At 41.1% G+C, this 23,612-nt stretch overlaps 1 protein-coding gene across 2 annotated transcripts in view; it reads right to left on the bottom strand.

Annotated features, from left to right (window-relative positions):
• Positions 1–23,612, bottom strand: part of LOC100145508 (hypothetical protein) — an 82,367-nt gene that overhangs the window by 30,084 nt on the left and 28,671 nt on the right. Inside the window, exons 4-6 of one of the 2 annotated variants that reach the window (NM_001126952.1) lie at positions 15,303–15,416; positions 14,213–14,245; positions 7,713–7,802 (exon numbers count right to left, since the gene is read on the bottom strand). In NM_001126952.1, the coding sequence (NP_001120424.1) occupies positions 7,735–7,802; positions 14,213–14,245; positions 15,303–15,416 (215 nt within the window). In that variant the 3' untranslated portion in view covers positions 7,713–7,734. The remainder of the gene's footprint in view (positions 1–7,712; positions 7,803–14,212; positions 14,246–15,302; positions 15,417–23,612) is intronic. The other variant, XM_031890214.1, reaches the window with a different exon arrangement.

The following is a 23,612-nucleotide window of genomic DNA, read 5'->3' on the forward strand; positions in this document are numbered from 1 at the left end:
GCAGCATAGGGTAGGCAGAGTATGGCACACACAGGCAGCATAGGGCAGGCAGAGTATGGCACACACAGGCAGTACTCTGCCTGCCCTATGCTGCCTGTGTGTGCCATACTCTGCCTGCCCTGTGCTGCCTGTGTGTGCCATACTCTGCCCTATGCTGCCTTTGTGTTCCATACTTTGCCTGCCCTATGCTGCCTGTATGTGCCATACTCTACCTGCCCTTAGCTGTCTGTGTGTGGCATGCTTTGTCTTCCCTATGCTGCCTGTGTGTGCCATACACAGTACATACAGTGACACAATTCTGGCACTGTTCATAGGCGGAGGGTGACTTTTTTGTTTGGGGAGGCTAAATATGGGCCGTACACAGTCCGACCTATAGCTAATGTGAGACTTAGTGGATTCGCTGCTGGTGTAAAAAATTAACCTCCCAACTATCTCTTGCCGTTCCCACTGACTCCCAGGGATACTGCGCAAAAGTGCGGGTGGGGGTGCTTTTAACCCTAAAATGCTTAGGATGTAAAAGTATTCATATGTGCTCTTCTGTTGGGGGTTCTCTATACATTTGTGTTTGTGATCAGTTAGCTTCAAGGGGTAGTTAACCTTTAAATTAACTTTAACATGATCTAGACATTGATATTCTGAGACAATTTGCAATTGGTCATCTTTTATTTTTAATAGTTTTTCGGTTATTTAGCTTATTGTTCAGCAGCTCTCCATTTGGTATTTCAGCAGCTATCTGGTTGCTAGGGTCTTATTTACCAGGTAGTGGTTTAAACAAGAGATGGGAATATGAATAGTTAAGGGGCCTGCATGGAAAAATAAAACTGTAGCTTCAAAGAGCAATACTTTTTGGTCAGTGACCCTCATTTGAAAGCTGGAAAGAGGCAGAAGCGAAAGGCAAATTATTCAAAAACTATAAAAAATTAACTAGGAAGACCAATTGCAAAGTTGCTACGAATAGGCCATTCTATAACATACTACAAATTAACTTAAAAGTGAACCTCCCCTTTAGATGTGTTTAAGTTAGCTTTACAGAGAGAGAGGCAGCAGGTACTGACATCCCAGACACGTTATATACAGTGAGACGCAGTCTTTATATACAAAACCAGCACATTTTATGCAGTGAGACGCAGTCTATATATACAAAACCAGCACATTATATGCCATGAGAAGCAGTGGGTACTGATGGAAGATTTTCAGGCCCTGGCACTATAACACTGGCACTGATACACAGCATACACAACAATGACAAAAGTAAAAGAAAAATAGAAAGTGCAAAAAACCATAACAAATATATAAAAGCACAATGAGCTTTGTCAGGGGGGAAAGTTAACTTACCCTCCATCTGTTAGGGTAGGGGATAGAGATATTATAGATGTCAGGTGACAAAAAACAATTTAATTTCAGCTAGTGGGTCAGACTTTAGAACATATACAGTATAGTTACTTGTGTATAGTACCTGTGGGATGAAAACTGCAGCAAAAGTTCAAAGTTGTGCACTGGCTCCAGTTTGCAAAATCTCCCGATCCCTGTCTGCATCTGCGCCTTGATTGGTCAATTTTACTGCCTGTCAAGAAAGCTGTGCTCTGATTGGATCTTTCTTCTTGTGGATTCTCTAATCAGAGCACAGCTTTCTTGACAGGCAGTAAAATTGACCAATCAAGGCGCAGGTGCAGACAGGGATCGGGAGATTTTGCACAGCTGATTTCTGCAGAACCCAGAGAAGATTTGCAGGGCAGTGCAGAAACGGAGCCAGGTTTTAAGGTGCCAAATCAGGTTTGGGGAGGCTTAGCGTCCCCAAGCCTTATTGAAAATCCGCCTATGGCACTGTTCCTACAGTCTGTCTGAGGTGTGAAGAAGTGAACAATGTGGGTGATTACAGCCTGAGCCTGAGGTGTGAACAATGCAGTGGGTGAACAATGCAGGGATTAAAAAATGTGAACAGTACAGGGGATTACATTTTTAAACAATGCAGGGGAATTACAGCCTGAATCTGAGGTGTGAACCATGTAGGCGGGCAGTTAATCTCAATACTGATACCATTTAAAGATTGCACAAGCCATCAAAGCAGCCAGACAGGTGGGGGGGGCAACACAGAGGGGGGTCGTGGGCCGCCAGTTGGACAGCACTGCACTATAACATTGTTTGTACTGCTGAGAAATTGCTATACCTCCTAGAAGTGTGAGTATTGTTAACCCTGCATTTCCATCATTTGTCTGGGACAAGTAAACAGTTATTAAGTTGTTTGTAAGAGCTTCTGGCATTCATCTACTCAAACCTTGCATTTACACTTGGCAGTGGGAGGTGTAGTTATACAACACCCTCCATATAGTAACTTCCCCTTAGCGAAGGCCCATCCTGTGGAAGAGCAGTCCAATGTACCCCATGCTCTATTACTAACTGGACATTTTGACTTATATAGCCAAAAAGGGGTTACAGACAATTACATCTTGAACTGCAATTTCATCTCTTAATATTTTTTTTAATTATCTGCTCTTTTCAAGAATATTCTCTTATCCTTAGGATTGTCATCCAGCAGCCTCCCGGCAAAAAATGTAACTCTCCCCCCCCTTCCTGTGATGTCACACTGCTCTTCACTGTCCAATCAGCACTGAGCAGACCTGTGCTTGCTCCCATATTTTAAGGGCACAACCATGCCAGAAGGGGAATGCAGAAATGGGCTCTTTTGCAGCTTATCTACGTTGCCAAGCTGTTGCTAAGTGCCAATCCTATCCCCAGAATAAATGTTGTTTGCAGGTCATAGATTTCTGCAAACACTTCTTAGTGAAGTGATGTGCTGTTACTGAAGGTTACACCAATAAAGCTGAAACCTGATTAAACAGTTGGATCTTCCATATCTTTGTTTGAATCCTTTAACATAAGGAAAATTATGATCAAAATTGGTATTTCAGAGACCTGGTTGAATGAAACATGGTTTGTCTTTATGTAAACCAGAATTAAATGAGAACTAAACTCCCCATACAGGCAAAGGCCCCCATAGCTTCCAGTAGCACACAGCAAAACTCTTTAAACAAAGAAAACATTTGCTCACTCTCTAGCAGTATGCACACTTGTTATCGCATTTCTTTTTTCTTCTTTTAAAAAAAGAAAAGCTTTTTTGGCCTAAAAATTGTTTAATTGCTCAGTGTGACTAGCGTGAGTGCTAATTCCACTGGGTAATTCATTTTGGATATGTTATTTCAGTAATTTTATGAATTGTTGAATATACAGTGGAGGAAATAATTATTTGACCCCTCACTGATTTTGTAAGTTTGTCCAATGACAAAGAAATTAAAAGTCTCAGAACAGTATCATTTCAATGGTAGGTTTATTTTAACAGTGGCAGATAGCACATCAAAAGGAAAATCGAAAAAATAACTTTAAATAAAAGATAGCAACTGATTTGCATTTCATTGAGTGAAATAAGTTTTTGAACCCTCTAACAAAAAAAGACTTAATACTTAGTGGAAAAACCCTTGTTTGCAAGCACAGAGGTCAAACGTTTCTTGTAATTGATGACCAAGTTTGCGCACATTTTAGGAGGAATGTTGGTCCACTCCTCTTTGCAGATCATCTCTAAATCCCTAAGGTTTCGAGGCTGTCTCTGTGCAACTCTGAGCTTGAGCTCCCTCCATAGGTTTTCTATTGGATTAAGGTCCAGAGACTGACTAGGCCACTCCATGACCTTAATGTGCTTCTTCTTGAGCCACTCCTTTGTTGCCTTTGCTGTATGTTTTGGGTCATTGTCGTGCTGGAACACCCATCCACGACCCATTTTCAGTTTCCTGGCAGAGGGAAGGAGGTTGTCGTTCAGGATTTCATGATACATGGCTCCGTCCATTTTCCCGTTAATGCGAATAAGTTGTCCTGTGCCCTTAGCAGAAAAACACCCCCAAAGCAAAATGTTTCCACCCCCATGCTTGACGGTGGGGACGGTGTTTTGGGGGTCATAGGCAGCATTTTTCTTCCTCCAAACACAGCGAGTTGAGTTAATGCCAAAGAGCTCTATTTTGGTCTCATCAGACCATAGCACCTTCTCCCAGTCACTCACAGAATCATTCAGGTGTTCATTGGCCTGCACATGTGCCTTCTTGAGCAGGGGGACCTTGCGAGCCCTGCAGGATTTTAATCCATTGCGGTGTAATGTGTTTCCAATGGTTTTCTTGGTGACTGTGGTCCCTGCTAATTTGAGGTCATTAACTAACTCCTCCCGTGTAGTTCTAGGATGCTTTTTCACCTTTCTCAGAATCATTGACACCTCACGAGGTGAGATCTTGCGTGGAGCCCCAGAGCGAGGTCGATTGATGGTCATTTTGTGCTCCTTCCATTTTCGAACAATCGCACCAACAGTTGTCACCTTCTCTCCCAGCTTCTTGCTAATGGTTTTATAGCCCATTCCAGCCTTGTGCAGGTCTACAATTTTGTCTCTGACATCCTTGGACAGCTCTTTGGTCTTTCCCATGTTGGAGAGTTTGGAGTCTGCTTGATTGATTGATTCTGTGGACAGGTGTCTTTTATACAGGTGACTAGTTAAGACAGGTGTCCTTAATGAGGTTGACTAATTGAGTAGAAGTGTCTAACCACTCTGTGGGAGCCAGAACTCTTAATGGTTGGTAGGGGTTCAAAAACTTATTTCACTCAATGAAATGCAAATAAGTTGCTATCTTTTATTTAAAGTTATTTTTTCGATTTTCCTTTTGATGTGCTATCTGCCACTGTTAAAATAAACCTACCATTGAAATGATACTGTTCTGAGACTTTTCATTTCTTTGTCATTGGACAAACTTACAAAATCAGTGAGGGGTCAAATAATTATTTCCTCCACTGTATTTTAATTTCCATATTCAATTTGTTATTGATTAATTGTTTATGCCTTGTAAAAATGTTCATTGCAGAATAAAATTGGTGGAACTTTGAATGCTTTTTATTTACATTTTTACACTTTGCATTTTTGTTGATTACTTGTTTTCGAAAGTGCAAATTTTATGTGCACTTTTTTAATTTGTAGGGCCTCTACATTGCAAATAAGCAGTCATATACTTTTCAAAAGATTATCAAATTGCTTATGTGGTGCCCTTATTCCAAAAAGGAATTCCATGCTTTGGAAATCTTTTGAAGAAGGGAATTAAGGGATAAAATATTGGAATACAAACAATACTAAATTTGTAAGGGATGGTTTAACCCTTTAAGTGCCAGCAGAATTTGACATTTCGGTTCCCCTCAGTGCCAGACGTTTTGTAAACATTCTGTGCTCTCTCAATTTAGGGGCTTTTACTGGGGGAAGGGTTAAGTTTAGGTAGGCAAACTATATATTGTTTTTTTCAGGAGAACCTGAGCTTTCCAAATCTGCCTGAGTTTTTGTGTATTTCCACTTCTCGAAGAAGATTTAGAGCCTGAAATACAAAAAAAAATAATGCTATTTTTCATGATATAGGGATTTATACCAGAAACATATTTTATTTTATGGACAAAAATTCAACTGATTTGGAAAGCCTCATGTCTCCCAAACGTGCCAATACCTGATATGTATAGTTTTATGGAGATTTCTGACTTCTATAGATCAAAAACTCCCAGCAGTAAATTACTACATTTTCAAATGATCACAGCAGAATACGGCATACTTTAGATTCCAAAGCCAAAACTCCTGGTACATTAGGTTTACCCCAGGAAACCATATATTTTTGAAAAGTACACATTCTGACGAATCCGAAATGGGTAACTATGTCTTCCAACTCCCAAGTACCAAATGGCAATGCTTTACTGAATTTAGCATTTTCTATAAAAAATTATGAAAATTCTAAAAAATTGCCTCAAATCTTCCACTTTCAAGCATCATATCTCCCACATAATATTAGTTACCAAGAAAATACATCCTAAGTATGAAAGTCAAAGGTTCACTGAACAGTTTGCCCATTGTGCATAGGATCACCAATGTATCTGGAATTTAGAAACCCCAAAAGGAAGTTAGTACATACAAATTGCCCCAGTGATCTCTTTAGCTACTGAAAATTCAACACGTTTACTGCATTTTCTGTGGGGTAAAAGCACAAAAAAATACATTGACCCCCAAAAACCATATATTTTTGGAAAGTACACATTCGGGCGAATTCAAAATTGGTACCCATGTCTTTCTACTCCAAACTACAGAGTTGCAATGCTTTCCCAAAATTTCCAGTTTTGATGAAATACCTGAAAATCACATCAAATCTTCCACTTTCAAGCACCTTATCTCCCACATAACATTAGGTACCAAGAAAACATATCCTAAATATGAAAGCCAAGGGTCCGCTGAACAGTTTGATGCCCATTGTGCATAGGATCACCGATGTATCTGGCATTTAGAGACCCCAAAAGGAAGTTAGTGCATACAAAGTGTATACGCTGCAATATAAGCTACCGGCATGTGCATTATGTGCCATAAGACCCCCTAACAGTATGGAGACCCTAGAAAACTATACATTTTCTGAAAGTACACATTCTGACAAAACAAAAATGGGTAAATACATTTTTCTACTGCAAACTACCAAACTATAAAGCTATGCTAAACAGAACGGTTTTTATGGCATTTCTGAAAATTGTCACAAAGCTTGCATTTTACCACATTATGTACCCCCACATTTTGTAACGTATCAACATAAAACATTCTAAATATGAACGCCAGGGGTCTACTGAGCAGTTTCATGCCCTATATGCATAGATTTACCAAACTATGTGGGGTACAGGGGCACCCAAGTAAAAATAGTGCATATGAATTTTCACATAAGATGCTCTGGCTCATGCAGTTTTTGCACCCGGTATGTGTATTATGTGCCATAAGACCCCCTAACCGTATGGAGAACCCATATATTTTCCAAAAGTACACATTCTGACAAAACAAAAGTGGGTAAATACAACTTTCTACTGCAAACTACCAAGCTACAAAGCTATGCTAAACAGAACGATTTTTGTGAGATTTCTGAAAATCATCACAAAGCTTGCATGTTGCCCCATGATGTACCCCACATTTAGTAACGTACCAACATAAAACACTCTAAGTATGAACGCCAGGGGTCTAATGAACAGTTTGATGCCCAATATGCATAGATATACCAAACTATGTGGGGTACAGAGGATGCCAAATTGAAATAAAACAGACAAAATGTCCATGTGCAAAGACAAGTAATAAAGAACAATGTGAAATGCAATAAAATTGATAAAAATAAAAAACAAATCACTAAAATCATTTTTTTTGCCTAATATCTGCGGTCAAAATAACAGTTTGAGTATTTTGGCTTGGGCAAATAAGTTTTACAGACAAAGTCAAGTGAACAACAACTATGCATAACTGAAAATGCAATAAAATGGCTAAAAATGCAATAAAATACCTAAAAATGCACCAAAATCACAGAAAATGTAGTAGAAAAACCAAAATAATACACAAAAGATATTGCACAGTGCGGTTAGCGAATACGCTATCCGCAATGGCAATAAAACATTTTTTTCAGGCAAGAATAAAAACGATGCGATAAAAAAAATATATTACAAAATTACATAAGTGTGTAAGTGTGTGTGTGTACACATGTGTGCATGTGTGTGCAAGTAAGTGTGAGTGCTGTAAGTGGTGTGAATGTGTGAAACCCCCCCCCCCAACATGTATGTGTTTGTGTGTAAGTGTATAAGAGTATAAGTGTGTATTAGTGCATTATGTGTGTGTATGTGTTTTTTTTAACACTTACCTGGGACAAGCAGGCACACAGATCATCTGGAGGTGGGAGGAAGGACCCAGGAGCCGCTGCAGCCTCTCCCTGCGACACCGATCAGTGAGTCTTCAGAGGGAGGAGGGAGGGGGGAGGGAAGGGAGAGCAGGAAGTGTCAGGCACGCACAGACAGTGTGTCCTTACATTTCTTATGGGGCCCCTGGGTGATCGCACCCCAGGGGCCACTCGTTCCCTGCCTCTGCTAATTGTCTAGAGGCAGGGGAACGAGCGGGGAGTGAAGGAGCGGCATGAAAAGCCCGCTCCTCTGCTCCCAAATCCGGAAGTGCAGCAGGACGTAGAATCTACGTCCTGTGGCACTTAGGTACTTTGATACACAGGACGTAGATTCTACGTCCTGTGGCACTTAAAGGGTTAAAGTACATGAGGAGGTGAGCAGAAGCAGCCTAGATATTGGGGTGGCAGTGGATATGATCCACTTAAGACTTTGCTAAAGCTTTTGACACAGAACCACACAGTAGGTTACTGACTAAATTAAGGCATATTGGCCCGGAACATATTTGTACTTAGAGTGAAAACTGACTGAAGAATAATTTACAAAGAGAGTAAGTGAAACATTTTCCATTTAGACCAAGCAGAGTATGTCAGAGTTTTAAAACCTATGGTGAAAGGCACCACAGCTGCAAATCAGGCTTGTGCATACCTTCCAATATTTGGAAAATGGAAAAAGAAATGCCACATGTAGTGCTGCAAAATTTTGACCATGCCCAATTTGCAACCACACCCTCTAAATACCACTACCATTTTTCAAAATTTGTCAGGTTATTTAAAATTCGAGCACAAGTCTGGGGGTTTTGGGGTCTTGCTAAAAAAGCTGAAACTGCCCTTTAAGCTGCAAGTGTTAGTTCCCCCAAGAGACCTGTTTAGCTTTACAATTGTATCTAATTGCAGATGTGGCTTGTTAACTTTTTTGGGCTCTCTGCCAAAAGCTACTTATTTAATTAAGTGTGATAAACATTGTATCCAAGTGCAGGTATAGCTTGTTAAGATTTTTGGGCTCTCTGCAAAAAGCTACTTTTTAATTACGTTTGTATGTTTTTTAACTTCAGTGCAGAAAGAATCCGGAACTGTGGGCGAGTTGTTAAGAGGGACTGTCCCACGAAAATCGGGACAGTTGGGAGGTATGTGTTACTGAATGAAGTATAACATACCCTTACATAATGGCTTTTGACTAAGTGCTAGTAAAAGCATAAAACATATAGGGCCTGATTCACTAAAGGGCGATAAAAATTATCGCACGCTTTTTCGCGTTAAAAAACGCAAAATAACTTGCGCGCGATTCACCATAGTATTATCGCGTGCGAAAAATCGCCATTTTCGCATGGGGTATTTCTCGCACTAGTTTTACCGTTTTGCGTTAATTTCCGCACTGAAAAGAATACGATCGCATGATTCACTATAACTTTTGCGCGCTAAATATCGCATTCGGCTATACGAAAATTAACACCTACTACAGGCAGGCGAAAAATTATACAAAAGTACAGTAAATGATTTTTTGCAATAAAATATGGACTTACAGTGTTATTTATTCAAGTTTGTGTTTCCCCCAGAATGACGCAGCCGCCAGTTTGCAGCGAAATGTTCATTTTTAATACAGTAATTTTCCGCAAGTATTGGCGTGTATGGCTAACATGGCGTGCGTTCATTTGCGCAACTATTTCTATTTGGCTACAAGTGATGAAATGTTTCGCCAGGCATGGATTCGCAGCGAATTTTTGGACGTGCGTTGAATTTTTTCGCGGTGTATTTTTTCATGCGTTTCGCAAAACAATCCGCCAATGGCAAAACGCATGAAAAAATTCGCCACGCAAAAATTCACCGCACATCCAAAAATTGATACAAGTGTCAAAAAATAATAGTCACGGGCAACAATTTTTTTGCCCGCACAACATTTTTGCCGTTTCGGGGATCTTTCGAAAGATTTGCTAATTTTTCACTTAAGAAACCAGAACACATTTGCTCATCACTAGTGGCTACTATTTATAAGCATCTACTATTTATATGTGGCTAATATTTATATACACCATTTATATGCTTCCACAATTTTTATACACTATTTCTATGCTACCATTCATATTCGGCGATTATTCGCGTAATTTAGCGCATGTACAGGCAAATACCGCATTGAAATAGTCTTTCGCGAGTTAAATAACGCTTGCAATATCGCGCGTAAAAAAGCGCGAGTATGCTTATAGTGAATCGTGCGAAAAATCGCCAAAATTAAGCGGCGGTAAAAATTTTAGCGCACAATAAGAATAGCGCACGTTTTATCGCCCTTTAGTGAATCAGGCCCTGTATCATTTAATATTTTTACAAGCCTGGTCTGGAGCTGCTAAATATGTGCCTGTCTTTCACCACGGTTTTATGCGTTGCCATAGCTAAAGGCTCAGGGCAGTATATCTTGGCCCTTTATTTACTTCAATGAGTTACTTTTGGATGGCATTTTCTTATTGTAACCTTGGTGGTCTGTCCTTGGTCCACTGCTTTTTAATTTATTGATAAATGACTTTGAGGTTGGAATTGGTAAATATTTTCTCTGGGTTTTTTTATGCCAAAAACTTGTGCAGGTTCTATGCAGGATGTTACCACTAAATTAACTATGTGTTACAAATACAGGGTACTAATAAAATAAACCCCAATCATCCAGGATAAAATTTAGTCCTCAGACAGTAAAACGAGTAGCTGTGCTCTGAAGCACAGGCTACATTTGTTCTTGGAGTATGTTTACCATGTGGCCCATATAACAATTATGGCGATAAAAATTGACTGATATAAACCTCAAAAAAATCAAAACCAATCTAGTATACAAGGACATACAAATTAATACAAATTGTTGTTTTTACTCCAATGGGCCTGATTCACTTAAGTGCGATAAAAATTTTTGCGTTAAATTAGTCGCGATAATTATCGCGCGATTCACCATAGTATTATCGCGTGCATTAAGTCGACATATCGCATGCGTTATTTTTCACGCAACCGCATGCGCTAGTTTTACCACATGCATTTTTGTGCTGAAAAGAATACAATCGCATGATTCATAAACACTTAGGCGCGCTAAATATCGCATTGGTCTATGCGAAAATTAACACCTACTACAGGCAGGCGAAAAATTATAGAAAAGTACAGTAAATGAGTTTTTGGCAACAAAATATGGACTTAGCAGTGTTATTTATTCAAGTATGTGTCTTTCTGCTAAATTTTACTAAAGTCTTGGCATGTATGGAATTTCACTACTATAGTCGTAAATCTTTAGTCGCCATAATATACAGTACTATAGCGGTAAATATTTAGTCGCCATAATATACAGTACTATAGCAGTAAATATTTAGTCGCCATAATATACAGTTCTATAGCGGTAAATATTTAGTCGCCATAATATACAGTACTGTAGCGGTAAATATTTAGTCACACAAAATACATTACTAAATATATTTTGGCGATTTCTCTGTCGTGACTTTGTAATCTCACGGACATTTTGTAGCGATTTTGTAATCTCGTGACATGTGCGACTTGGGGCCATTTTGTGTCATTGAGCCTGCAGTCACACTGAGAGGAGCATCATGCCTGGGGTTTCTGATCTGCTACCAGGGGAGAGGCGCTATCTTATCAGCTTTTTCCTGCGTTCAGGATATGACGACAAGCCGCTGGGGCCCTTAGGGGTCCACGAGAGGAAGAGAGCCATCCTGCGTGACCTCCAAGCCGGGTTGCGCGGGGGCTTTGGAATTGAAGTGGACCTCCGCCTGCTCCAGCGCATTTGGTCTGACCTGAAGTGCAGGAATTCCGACCTGATAGCTGAAATTGCGGAAGGTAATTATTGTACTTTATTATGCTTTTACAGTATACGTTCAGTAAAATTTGAACTAAAAGTACAAATGTAAGAAATGTCAGGGATGACGAAAGTAACATAGTAACATAGTAAGTTGGGTTGAAAAAAGACATACGTCCATCACGTTCAACCATAATGTCAGCGAGGAACTGAAACGTTGGTCACAATAAAGCTCTGAATATTATTTCACATCTTCGTGACTCCTTGTGAAAATCCTGTGTGTGCAGTCACCCTATGCCTGTCTAGATTTTGTTTTGCCACAGGCACCCAGGTATTATTGTTCCTTATGGTGTGCAGCTTCCCAGCACTCCGTATTGTGTGTATATATATATATATATATATATATATATATATACACACATCTATTTTCAAATACATATGCATAAATGAGTTTAAAGCAGGGGGGAAGCAGCAGGGAGCGGCCCATAGTCATTTGGGAAAGAGCCACGAATGTTTTAGGGGGCCCTGGCTAACAATGTCTGTGTGTCCTTTGTATTGAAGTGAGGGTTCACAGGGGGAGGGGCCAGTGGGGGTGTGGGAGGAGGGGGGCCCAAAAAATGTTGTTGTGAGGGGCCCCGTTATTAATGATGGTGTATGAATGTATATATATATATATATATATATATATATATATATATATATATGTATAATATATTACACAAAATAACATCTTGCAATACTATCTCACAGAACTTCAGCTGGCGCCTCATCCCCAGGCACAACCCCAGGCAAACCAGGCTCCTGTGGCCCCCGAGGCCCACCAGGCTCAAGCGGCCACCGAGGCCCACCAGACTCAAGCGGTCCCCGAGGCCCCAGCACCCGGTCAGGCAGCAGCACCCGCCCAGGCCCCAGAGGCTCCAGAGGCCCCAGATGCCCCAGCACCCGGCCAGGCAGCAGCACCCGCCCAGGCTCCAGCGGCCCCAGCACCCGGCCAGGCAGCAGCACCCGCCCAGGCCCCAGAGGCCCCAGCACTCGGCCAGGCAGCAGCACCCGCCCAGGCTCCAGAGGCCCCGGACACTCCCCCCTTCATTCCTCCCCCAGTTTCCCCCCTGGCCCCGGACTCCCCCCAGGCCAAGCGCTGGGCACCAGGTTCTCCTGCACACGAGGGACCATCAGTGCAGGAGGACCTGGCCAACATCAAGGCCGAGCTGGCCCAGCTCCGGGGGGAAAAGGACGAAATGAGGAGGGACATCAGAGAACTCAAGGGCAGCAAGCCCTAAGTTTTATCTTTCCCAGTTTTTTCCCTTTAATTGTTAAATTAAAAGTTTTTATTTTTCTACTTTTGAACTGAGTAATGTCTAATTGTTTTTCCTTCCTTGATATGGTATTCTATACTTTCATGTAGTTTCCCCTACACTCTTACATTTATCAGTAACAGCATCAATATGCTATATGGGTTAAATTTTTGCAAATATTCTGCCAACAATTTTGTCTTGAGCCCATTTTGCTGAATAGTAAAACTTGCGTTAATTAGTACGTAGCGTATTTTCTGGCGAGTGTGATAACTGCCAATCAAATGTTTTGTTGCCAGAATAATTGCAATATTATATCTGTTCCCGTTTAATAAAGTGCCCATAAAATATTTGCCATTTATTCTGTGTCTAAAATCTCCCACTTAATTTAAGCCACTTTTATTATCTCTAGCACTTCTTTTTTTTTCTTAGATTTTTATTGTTTTTTGGGGGGTTTTTTGCAAATAAACATTTATACAGCACCTCTCTAGCACTCTGTGCTCTCCCAGGGCAAAATGTCGCCAATTTTATGCTGCCGATTGTCGCGTGTGTAATGTTGCGACAATTAGCGCTTGCGATAAATAGCGTGCATGCGAAAAATACTGCGCACGTTATTTATCGTGACAAAAATATCGCATGAAATATCGCGCGTAAAATAGCGCAAGTATGCTTATAGTAAATCGTGTGAAAAGTTGCGAAAATTTAGACGTGATAAAATTTTTACCGCACGCTATAAATAGCGCACGTTTTATCGCACTTTAGTGAATCGGCCCCAATGTATCTAAGTGCGTTCAGTGCAGGAGATCAAAGGGAAATGAGGGACTTTTCAGTAAGAAACCAGGACTGTGGGTTCAGCTGTTAAAAGAGGGACTGTCCCGTGAAAATCTGGACAATTGGGAGGCATGCTGCATCAATACACATAATTGCAAATAATCACGTGCAAATGACACAATCCTTAAAATTAGTGCAATGTCAACTAATTTGTAATTAAATGCAACTGGGCAAGTTTTGGTATACTGGCCCTAACTGTGTCAGGTGCATCCTCGCCTCAAGTATACAACTACACTGGCATTGTGAGAAAAATGCAGAATTTCAGGTAAAAAAAATCCAGCAACATCTTGGCCCAAAAGTTGCACTTTGCACACAGCATGTTCATAAACTGACCTTTATGTGTGTATCCTAATGTACTGTTTGTATTTATATTCTGGGAATGATGTTAGATACAATGTGAAATCTGAGCACACAAATGCAACACAAGCTAAAATGATCATGTACTACTAACATATTGGCCATTTTAAAAATGTATATTCCTGGGATCATTTTTACTGTTTTGGTATTCTTTAAGTATAACTTGTGAAGTCACCTGAAAACAGAATCACAGATGTAAATAAAGCATCACTTACTTTCATTCTGTACCACTGAAAAGCGAGTCATAGCTGTGAAAAGAACATAATATAGTAAGTTACAGAAACACAGTGTACATAGCAGAAACTTATTCTTACTGTTAATAAATGTTAATAAAATAAAGTTGCCTTAGTACACAGTACACCTTCTCCCTTACCTCATACACCCTACCACAACACATTCAATAGAAAAGCACATCCACAAAATAGATCACATCCCCCCCAGGGGTGGGCCAAGCCGACCAGACGTCCTAGGCAACCTGGTCGGCCACCTCGCCCCTGCACCTTCCTCATTTCCCCTCTCCCCCACCCTTTGGCGCGTATGCGCAGTCGCGCGGGAGGGGGGTCGCAATGGGATGGATCCTGCCTGGCACCCCCCAATCGTTGCGCCCCAGGCAGCTGCCTCTTCTGCCTACCCTTAGTTCCGGCCCTGCATCCCCCATACATGCACATATAAAAAAATATCTTCCCTCCTGTCCCCCAGGACCACCACATCAGAAATCTAATGTTTGGCAGCAACAAGCTGCAGTCATTGATGGCTCAGACAGACTGCTAAAATTATACCCAGGATGTAAGGCTGACACAATATTTGGTGGTATAATCACACTACTACAACCTGCACACAGTTCATTAAACTGTTTAAAGGCCAAGTAGATATAAGTAGATATAGTGTAACATATTTCTTTTTTATGCTTTCCCCCCCTTTTGATGCCAATTCAGAAGTACACTAAGCTCACCGAGAGGAAAAACAAAAAGATTGCAGAGAAGAGGATACTGAACAGTATTTTCTTTGTTTCAGAAACAGTACAGATTTGTTTAACAGATTATAACATTAATATTTACAGTAGTCCTCCTTTAAACCCACTGAATTCTTAAAATTCCATTTCCTCCACAAATTGCACACACCTAATCAAAGCACAATTATAACCCTCCTCACTTACATTCATTACTCACAACAGAACTAGAAGGAAAAGCATGACCAAATGAATTGAGATCACATTTTTCATTTAATCTTAGCTGATTTTTAACACATTATCCATATAATATGTTGCTTTAGCTAGTTATGTTTAGCTGTCACTTAAATACTCACTTTTCTTACTCCGGAGGTAGACTATGAGGCCGACTATGATGAAAATGGAACCAAGCACAAAGCCAACAATACCAGTCAACATCTTATTGTGAGCAGATTCAGATACATCTGGCTCTGTGGGAAATACAGGTATCATTATGTAAGAAATGTTCAATTTTTAAAAATAATGGTAGAAAGAATCCATTTAGTTTAAGGATATTCAGTTGTACAGAAAACCAACTACAAGAACATTATTTCAGGTCCTCTATGACATACAGCACAGTAATAAATCAGTGCCAGGCCAAGTTGTATTAGTGCCCAAGGCCAAAATCACCCACTGCCAGTAGTTGCCCACTCAACTGTACCTGCTGGTTGCTAGCCACATATATATACAGTGGTGTGAAAAACTATTTGCCCCCTTCCTGATTTCTTATTCTTTTGCATGTTTGTCACACTTAAATGTTTCTGCTCATCAAAAACCGTTAACTATTAGTCAAAGATAACATAATTGAACACAAAATGCAGTTTTTAAATGAAGGTTTACGTTATTAATGGAGAAAAAAAACTCCAAATCTACATGGCCCTGTGTGAAAAAGTGATTGCCCCCCTTGTTAAAAAATAACTTAACTGTGGTTTATCAATTTCAATTTTCAATTTCAGTATCAATTTCTGTAGTCACCCCCAGGCCTGATTACTGCCACACCTGTTTCAATCAAGAAATCACTTAAATAGGAGCTACCTGACACAGAGAAGTAGACTAAAAGCACCTCAAAAGCTAGACATCATGCCAAGATCCAAAGAAATTCAGGAACAAATGAGAACAAAAGTAATTGAGATCTATCAGTCTGGTAAAGGTTATAAAGCCATTTCTAAAGCCTTGGGACTCCAGCGAACCACAGTGAGAGCCATTATCCACAAATGGCAAAAACATGGAACATTGGTGAACCTTCCCAGGAGTGGCCGGCCGACCAAAATTACCCCAAGAGTGCAGAGACAACTCATCCGAGAGGCCACAAAAGACCCCAGGACAACATCTAAAGAACTGCAGGCCTCACTTGCCTCAATTAAGGTCAGTGTTCACGACTCCACCATAAGAAAGAGACTGGGCAAAAACGGCCTGCATGGCAGATTTCCAAGGCGCAAACCACTTTTAAGCAAAAAGAACATTAAGGCTCGTCTCAATTTTGCTAAAAAACATCTCAATGATTGCCAAGACTTTTGGGAAAATACCTTGTGGACCGACAAGACAAAAGTTGAACTTTTTGGAAGGTGCGTGTCCCGTTACATCTGGCGTAAAAGTAACACAGCATTTCAGAAAAAGAACATCATACCAACAGTAAAATATGGTGGTGGTAGTGTGATGGTCTGGGGTTGTTTTGCTGCTTCAGGACCTGGAAGGCTTGCTGTGATAGATGGAACCATGAATTCTACTGTCTACCAAAAAATCCTGAAGGAGAATATCCGGCCATCTGTTCGTCAACTCAAGCTGAAGCGATCTTGGGTGCTGCAGCAGGACAATGACCCAAAACACACCAGCAAATCCACCTCTGAATGGCTGAAGAAAAACAAAATGAAGACTTTGGAGTGGCCTAGTCAAAGTCCTGACCTGAATCCTATTGAGATGTTGTGGCATGACCTTAAAAAGGCAGTTCATGCTAGAAAACCTTCAAATAAAGCTGAATTACAACAATTCTGCAAAGATGAGTGGGCCAAAATTCCTCCAGAGCGCTGTAAAAGACTTGTTGCAAGTTATCGCAAACGCTTGATTGCAGTTATTGCTGCTAAGGGTTGCCCAACCAGTTATTAGGTTCAGGGGGCAAATACTTTTTCACACAGGGCCATGTAGGTTTGGATTTTTTTCTCCCTAAATAATAAAAACCCTCATTTAAAAACTGCATTTTGTGTTTACTTGTGTTATCTTTGACTAATAGTTAAATGTGTTTGATGATCAGAAACATTTTGTGTGACAAACATGCAAAAGAATAAGAAATCAGGAAATAGTTTTTCACACCACTGTATATATACAGGCACCTGAGGGCCTGTGCCTAGGGAGGCAGCATTAGGGGGGTGGCTCTGAGGTGCCTATATATTCGATACAATGAAAAAAATAAACTAGGGTGTATTTATTAACAATGGAGACAAACATCAACAATGATGTTGCCCATAGCAACCAATCAGATCTTTGCTTTTGTTTTCTAACTTGTAGGTGAACATTCAAATCTAATTACTGATTGGTTGCTATGGGAAACTTCACCGGTGATGTTTGTCTCCAATGTTAATAATATGAACAGCTTAATTTGAAGTTCTAGTATAAGGGTGGCAACAATGTCTTTCTCCTTCATGTTTGGGGAGCTATATATAATGCCTTGGAGTGTCTGTACGCACTGCCTCTTGCTGTATAGTATATGTAGGGTACCAGTACCCACTAGTTCTCACCAATTATAATGTGTTTAGAGTATCAGAGCCCAGGGCCGTGCCAAGGTATTTTGGCACCCTAGCCAAGGGCTTCAATCAGCGCCGCCCCCCCCCCGCCCTACAATTTCCCACCTTACCATTATATGGTTTCAAATTTTTTTAAATTCTTTTTTTCAGCATTTTAGACAATATAATTAGTAGCAATAGAATGAATAGTTTATTTTTTAATAAAATAAATAATAAACTAATAAATGGACAGCTGCCATCACCACATAAAATAAGCCCCCAATTGCCCCCATGTACAAGTGCCAACAGCCATCATATTGCCCCTATATATTTGTGCCTGCACCCAACATATTGCCCCCATCTATACTGTGCCAGCAGCAGCCAATCCCTCATATTGCCCCCCCATCTGTACTGTGCCAGCAGCAGCCAATCTCTCATATTGCCCCCATCTGTACTGTGCCAGCAGCAGCCAATCTCTCATATTGCCCCCATCTGTACTGTGCCAGCAGCAGCCAATCTCTCATATTGCCCCCCATCTGTACTGTGCCAGCAGCAGCCAATCCCTTGTAAAAGAAAAAATAAACCATCTTTACTCCATTATGTTCATATCATTTAATATTAGAGGGGTTTTGAAATACATTGTATAAGAATGTTTTCTTCTTGCTGTTGAAGAACTTTTTGATGAGTCATTGAGTTTGTGACAAAGGGGTCGCATGGGTGTTGGTCAACTGGGCCTCTTTGCCTGTCCTGCTAACTACTGATAAGAGTATCTCAGGATTATAAGATGCAGGAAAAGGCGATGTACCGTGCTAGCCAGTCAAAATGTTTACAGGGTAACCCTTTTGAAATAAAAAATAACAAGTGGTATAAAGGTGATACCTTTATTGGCTAACTAAGATAATCATAGCAAGCTTTCAGAACATTTTAGTTCCCTTTTGTAATCAGCTTGAAAAAGGAAATAAAATGTTCTGAAAGCTTGCTATGATTATTTGGCTTATCCAACAGTTTTATCCTTGACACCTTCATATTGCCCCCCATCTGTACTGTGCCAGCAGCAGCCAATCCCTCATATTGCCCCCCATCTGTACCTGTGCCAGCAGCAGCCAATCCCTCATATTGCCCCCCATCTGTACCTGTGCCAGCAGCAGCAAATCCCTCATATTGCCCCCAATCTGTACCTGTGCCAGCAGCAGCCAATCCCTCATATTGCCCCCCATCTGTACCTGTACCAGCAGCAGCCAATCCCTCATATTGCCCCCCATCTGTACCTGTGCCAGCAGCAGCCAATCCCTCATATTGCCCCCATCTGTACCTGTGCCAGCAGCAGCCAATCCCTCATATTGCCCCCCATCTGTACCTGTGCCAGCAGCAGCCAATCTCTCATATTACCCCCATTTGTACCTGTGCCAGCAGCAGCCAATCCCTCTTATTGCCCCCCCCCCACCTGTACTGTGCCAGCAGCAGCCAATCCCTCATATTGCCCCCCATCTGTACCTGTGCCAGCAGCAGCCAATCCCTCATATTGCCCCCCATCTGTACCTGTGCCAGCAGCAGCCAATCCCTCATATTGCCCCCATCTGTACCTGTGCCAGCAGCAGCCAATCCCTCATATTGCCCCCCATCTGTACCTGTGCCAGCAGCAGCCAATCCCTCATATTGCCCCCCATCTGTACCTGTGCCAGCAGCAGCCAATCTCTCATATTACCCCCATTTGTACCTGTGCCAGCAGCAGTCAATCCCTCTTATTGCCCCCCCACCTGTACTGTGCCAGCAGCAGCCAATCCCTCATATTGCCCCCATCTGTACCTGTGCCAGCAGCAGTCAATCCCTCATATTGCCCCCCCACCTGTGCAAGCAGCAGCCAATCCCTCATATTGCCCCCATTTGTACCTGTGCCAGCAGCAGCCAATCTCTAATATTGCCCCCATTTGTACCTGTGCCAGCAGCAGCAGCCAATCCCTCATACTGCCCCCCATCTGTAGCTGTGCCAGCAGCAGCCAATCCCTCATATTGCCCCCCATCTGTACTGTGCCAGCAGCAGCCAAGCCCTCATATTGCCCCCCCCCCCCCATCTGTAGCTGTGCCAAGCAGCAGCAGCTATTAAGAATTGTCAGTGAACTCCCAGGTCCCAGCCAGCAGTCCTGCTCACTCAGGCCTCCACGGCTTTCACAGCACAACCACCCACCGCTGCACCCCAGCCAAGACCGTAGGTACTACGTCGTTTTAATAAAAGCAGTTTCCTGCCAAAGCTGTAGTACCTACGTTCTTTATGCCTAAGCGCTTCTCTCTGCATCGGCGGCAAAAGCCGCCGGTGCAGAGAGACAGATGTGCCCCAACCCCTTCGGCAACGAGCCGAGGGGGTTGGGGGGATGGTCCTGCGATGCGATTGTCACAGGACCATCCTACAAGCAGCAGATGCGATCGCATCGCATTTACTGCTTGTACTGCTTCCTGCTTCCCCCCCCCAGAGCCGCCTCCCACCTACTTCCTCGGCGACTGCAGGAAGGAGGAGCAGGGAACCGATCTGACCTTCAGACAAGTAAGTGTGACTTTATTTTTATTTATACACACTTTTACACACACTTACATACATTTATATACATTTATACACACATACAACACAGGTTGTAGCACAGGTTTTTTTTTTCCACTTTGCACACTTATATACACTCATATACACACTGTCACACAACTTTTACATGTGCACATGTATACACAAACTAACAAAAAAAAATTTAAATTTTTTTTTCAGTTTACTTCTTTTTTTTTAAATTTTATTTCCCCCAAAAACTGTTTCTTTTGACAACGTGACTATTGGATCAGCTATTCTAACCACTAATTACACTGTCATGTGACTTATTTTGTTGTTTCATTGATTTGCACAATTTTTGTGGTTTTATTGCATTTTTATCCCTATATTAGTATTCCTGATCTGTTTTTAGCATAGCTTTGCCAGGTGTAACTTTGGTGTACAAAACTAACTTTACCTATTTTGAATTCATCAGAATGTGTACTTTCCAAAAATATATGGTTTTCTGGGGGCCTGTGTATAGTTAGGGGGGGTTACTGCACATAATACACTGACAGGGGGCTCTGTGTGCAAAAGCTGAGTTGGCAGACGAGAAATCCTTATGCGCTATTTTCATTTTGGGATCAGTACACACCACAGACTTTGGTATATCTATGCATATTGGGCATCAAACTGTTCAGTAGGCCTCTGGTGTTCCTATTTGGGGTGACTTGCCTTTGTACGCAAGAAATTGTGTGAGATATATGTGGCAAACTGCAACATTTTTATGTGATTTTCTGAAAAGTCATAAAAACCACTAAATTTAGGAAAGCTTTGTGGCTTGGTACTTTGGTGTAGAAAAGACTCTTTACCCTTGTTGGATTTGTCAGAATGTGTACTTTCCAAAAATATATGGTTTTCTGTGGGTCTCTGTATAGTTAGGGGGTCTTACTGCACATCATACGCTGTCAGGGGGCTCTGAGTGCAAAATCTGAGTCGGCAGACGAGAAATCCATATGCGCTATTTTAATTTTGGGTTCAGTACACACCACAGACTTTGGTATATCTATGCATATTGGGCATCAAACTGTTCAGTAGGCCTCTGGTATTCCTATTTGGGGTGACTTGCCTTTGTATGCAAGAAATTGTGTGAGATATATGTGGCAAACTGCAACATTTTTATGTGATTTTCTGAAAAGTCATAAAAACCACTAAATTTAGGAAAGCTTTGTGGCTTGGTACTTTGGTGTAGAAAAGACTCTTTACCCTTGTTGGATTTGTCAGAATGTGTACTTTCCAAAAATATATGGTTTTAGGGGTCACCCTACATTTCTGCAGCTTCTACCCCTCATAAAACTGGCGTGTGTTTATGAATTAGGTAAAGATAAGCCATGAAATTAGTGTGCACAAGGTACATATGGGGGTCTCTGTGCCATATGTGCCATATGCTTTGATAAACCTATGTACAGTGGGCATCAAACTGTTCAGTAGACCTCTGGGGTTCATATTTAGGGAGGTTTGTCTTGGTACCTAATGACCTGTAGAAAATAAGATGCTGCAAGTTTTGAGGTGATTTTTGGAAATTCCATAAAAATCGTCAAATTTAGGAAAGCTTTATGGTTTGGTACTTTGGAGTAGATAGACATGGGTACCCATTTTAGGTTCGGGGGAATGTGTACTTTCCAAAAATGTGATTTTCTGGGGTGAATGTACTTTTTACTAGCATTATCCCACATATAATGATGTAAAAGTGTTGATTTTGCAGAAGCTGAAATGACAGAAATGATAGATCATATGGGGGTATGTTCACATTGGGGCCCCTACATGCCACATTCTTAGGTAAACCTATACATATTGGGCATCAAACTGTTCAGTGGGCCCCTGGCGTTCATATTTAGGGTGTTTTATCTTGGTACCTAATGCTATGTGAGAGATAAGATGCTGGAAACTGGAAGCTTTGAGTGGATTTTTGGAAATGTTATCAAAATTGCCAACTTTAGGAAAGCTTTGCGGCTTGGTACTTTGGAGTAGAAAGACATGGGTACCCATTTTAGATTTGGAGGAATGTGTACTTTCCAAAAATATATGACTTTCTGGGGTAAATTTACTTTTAACTAGCATTATCCCACATATAATGATGTAAATGTTGATTTTGCAGAAGCTGAAATGACAGAAATGACAGTACATATGGGGGTATGTTCACATTGGGGCCCCTACAAGCCACATACTTAGCTAAACCTATACATATTGGGCATCAAACTGTTCAGTGGACCCCTGGCGTTCATATTTAGGGTGTTTTATTTGGTTACTTTATGACCTTTAGGAGTTAAGATACTATAGACTAGAAGCTTTGAAGCGATTTTTTAAAATTTTTACAAATTTTGATAAAAACCAATAACTTGGAAACCAATGCTAGGAAAGCATTGCAACTTGGTAGTTTGGAGCAGACAGACAGTTCTACCTATTCTGGATTCCCCAGAATCTCTTCTTTCTAAAAATGTAACATTTTCTGGGATAAACTTTCTGTTAGCGGAATTTTTGGCCTTAAAATCTAAAGTATGCAGCTTTCTGGAGCAGTGCTTTGGAAATTTGGTAGTGTACTGCTGGAGGGTTTTGACCTATACAAGTGAGAAATCTCCATAAAACTATATATATTTGGTATTGGCACGTTCAGGAGACATGGGACTTTCCAAACCAGTTGTATTTTTGTGCATAAAATATTTTTTGTTTCTGGTATATGTGTTTATTATGGAAAATATTATTTTTTTTCATTTCTTAGACATTTAGAAGCCTATATCTTGTTACAAAATTGGAATTACACAAAAATTCTACCATATTTTAAAAGCTTAGGTTGTCCTGAAAAAAATGATATATTGTTTTCCTGGGTAAACTAAAAGTCCCCCCGAGGAAAGGCCCCTAAACTGAAACAGTGAAAAATGTTCAAAAACTGTCTGGCAGTAGAAGTTCCGCTTTGTCCAAAATGGCTGGCAGTGAAAGGGTTAAAGCAAAGGTGAACTAATAAAATACTACTACTACGATTACTACCAAAAAAAAATAAAAAATTCTTTCCCCTTTAATGTGCGCCCCCCAGTGATTGCGCCCTAGGCAGGCGCCTACTCTGCCTACCCCTAGTTCTGGCCCTGTCACAGCCTACTACTTTTTATTGTATAGAAAGTTGTTGGGATGCCAGAGTCCACTGCATCTCACTGTATATAATCTGTTTGATGGTCCAGTACCCACTGTATAATATTCTTGGGGTTCAGGATTTATAATCTCAGTAAAATATTATGGTAGTGCCATTACTAGTGATGGGCGAAATGTTTCGGCAGGCATGGATTCGCGGCAAAACTTCGCCGCACGTCCAAAAATTGTGACGAAATAATAGCCGGGCGACAAAATAA

This window comes from Xenopus tropicalis, chromosome 8, assembly GCF_000004195.4.
Source record: "Xenopus tropicalis strain Nigerian chromosome 8, UCB_Xtro_10.0, whole genome shotgun sequence".
In the NCBI taxonomy this organism is placed as follows: domain Eukaryota; kingdom Metazoa; phylum Chordata; class Amphibia; order Anura; family Pipidae; genus Xenopus; species Xenopus tropicalis.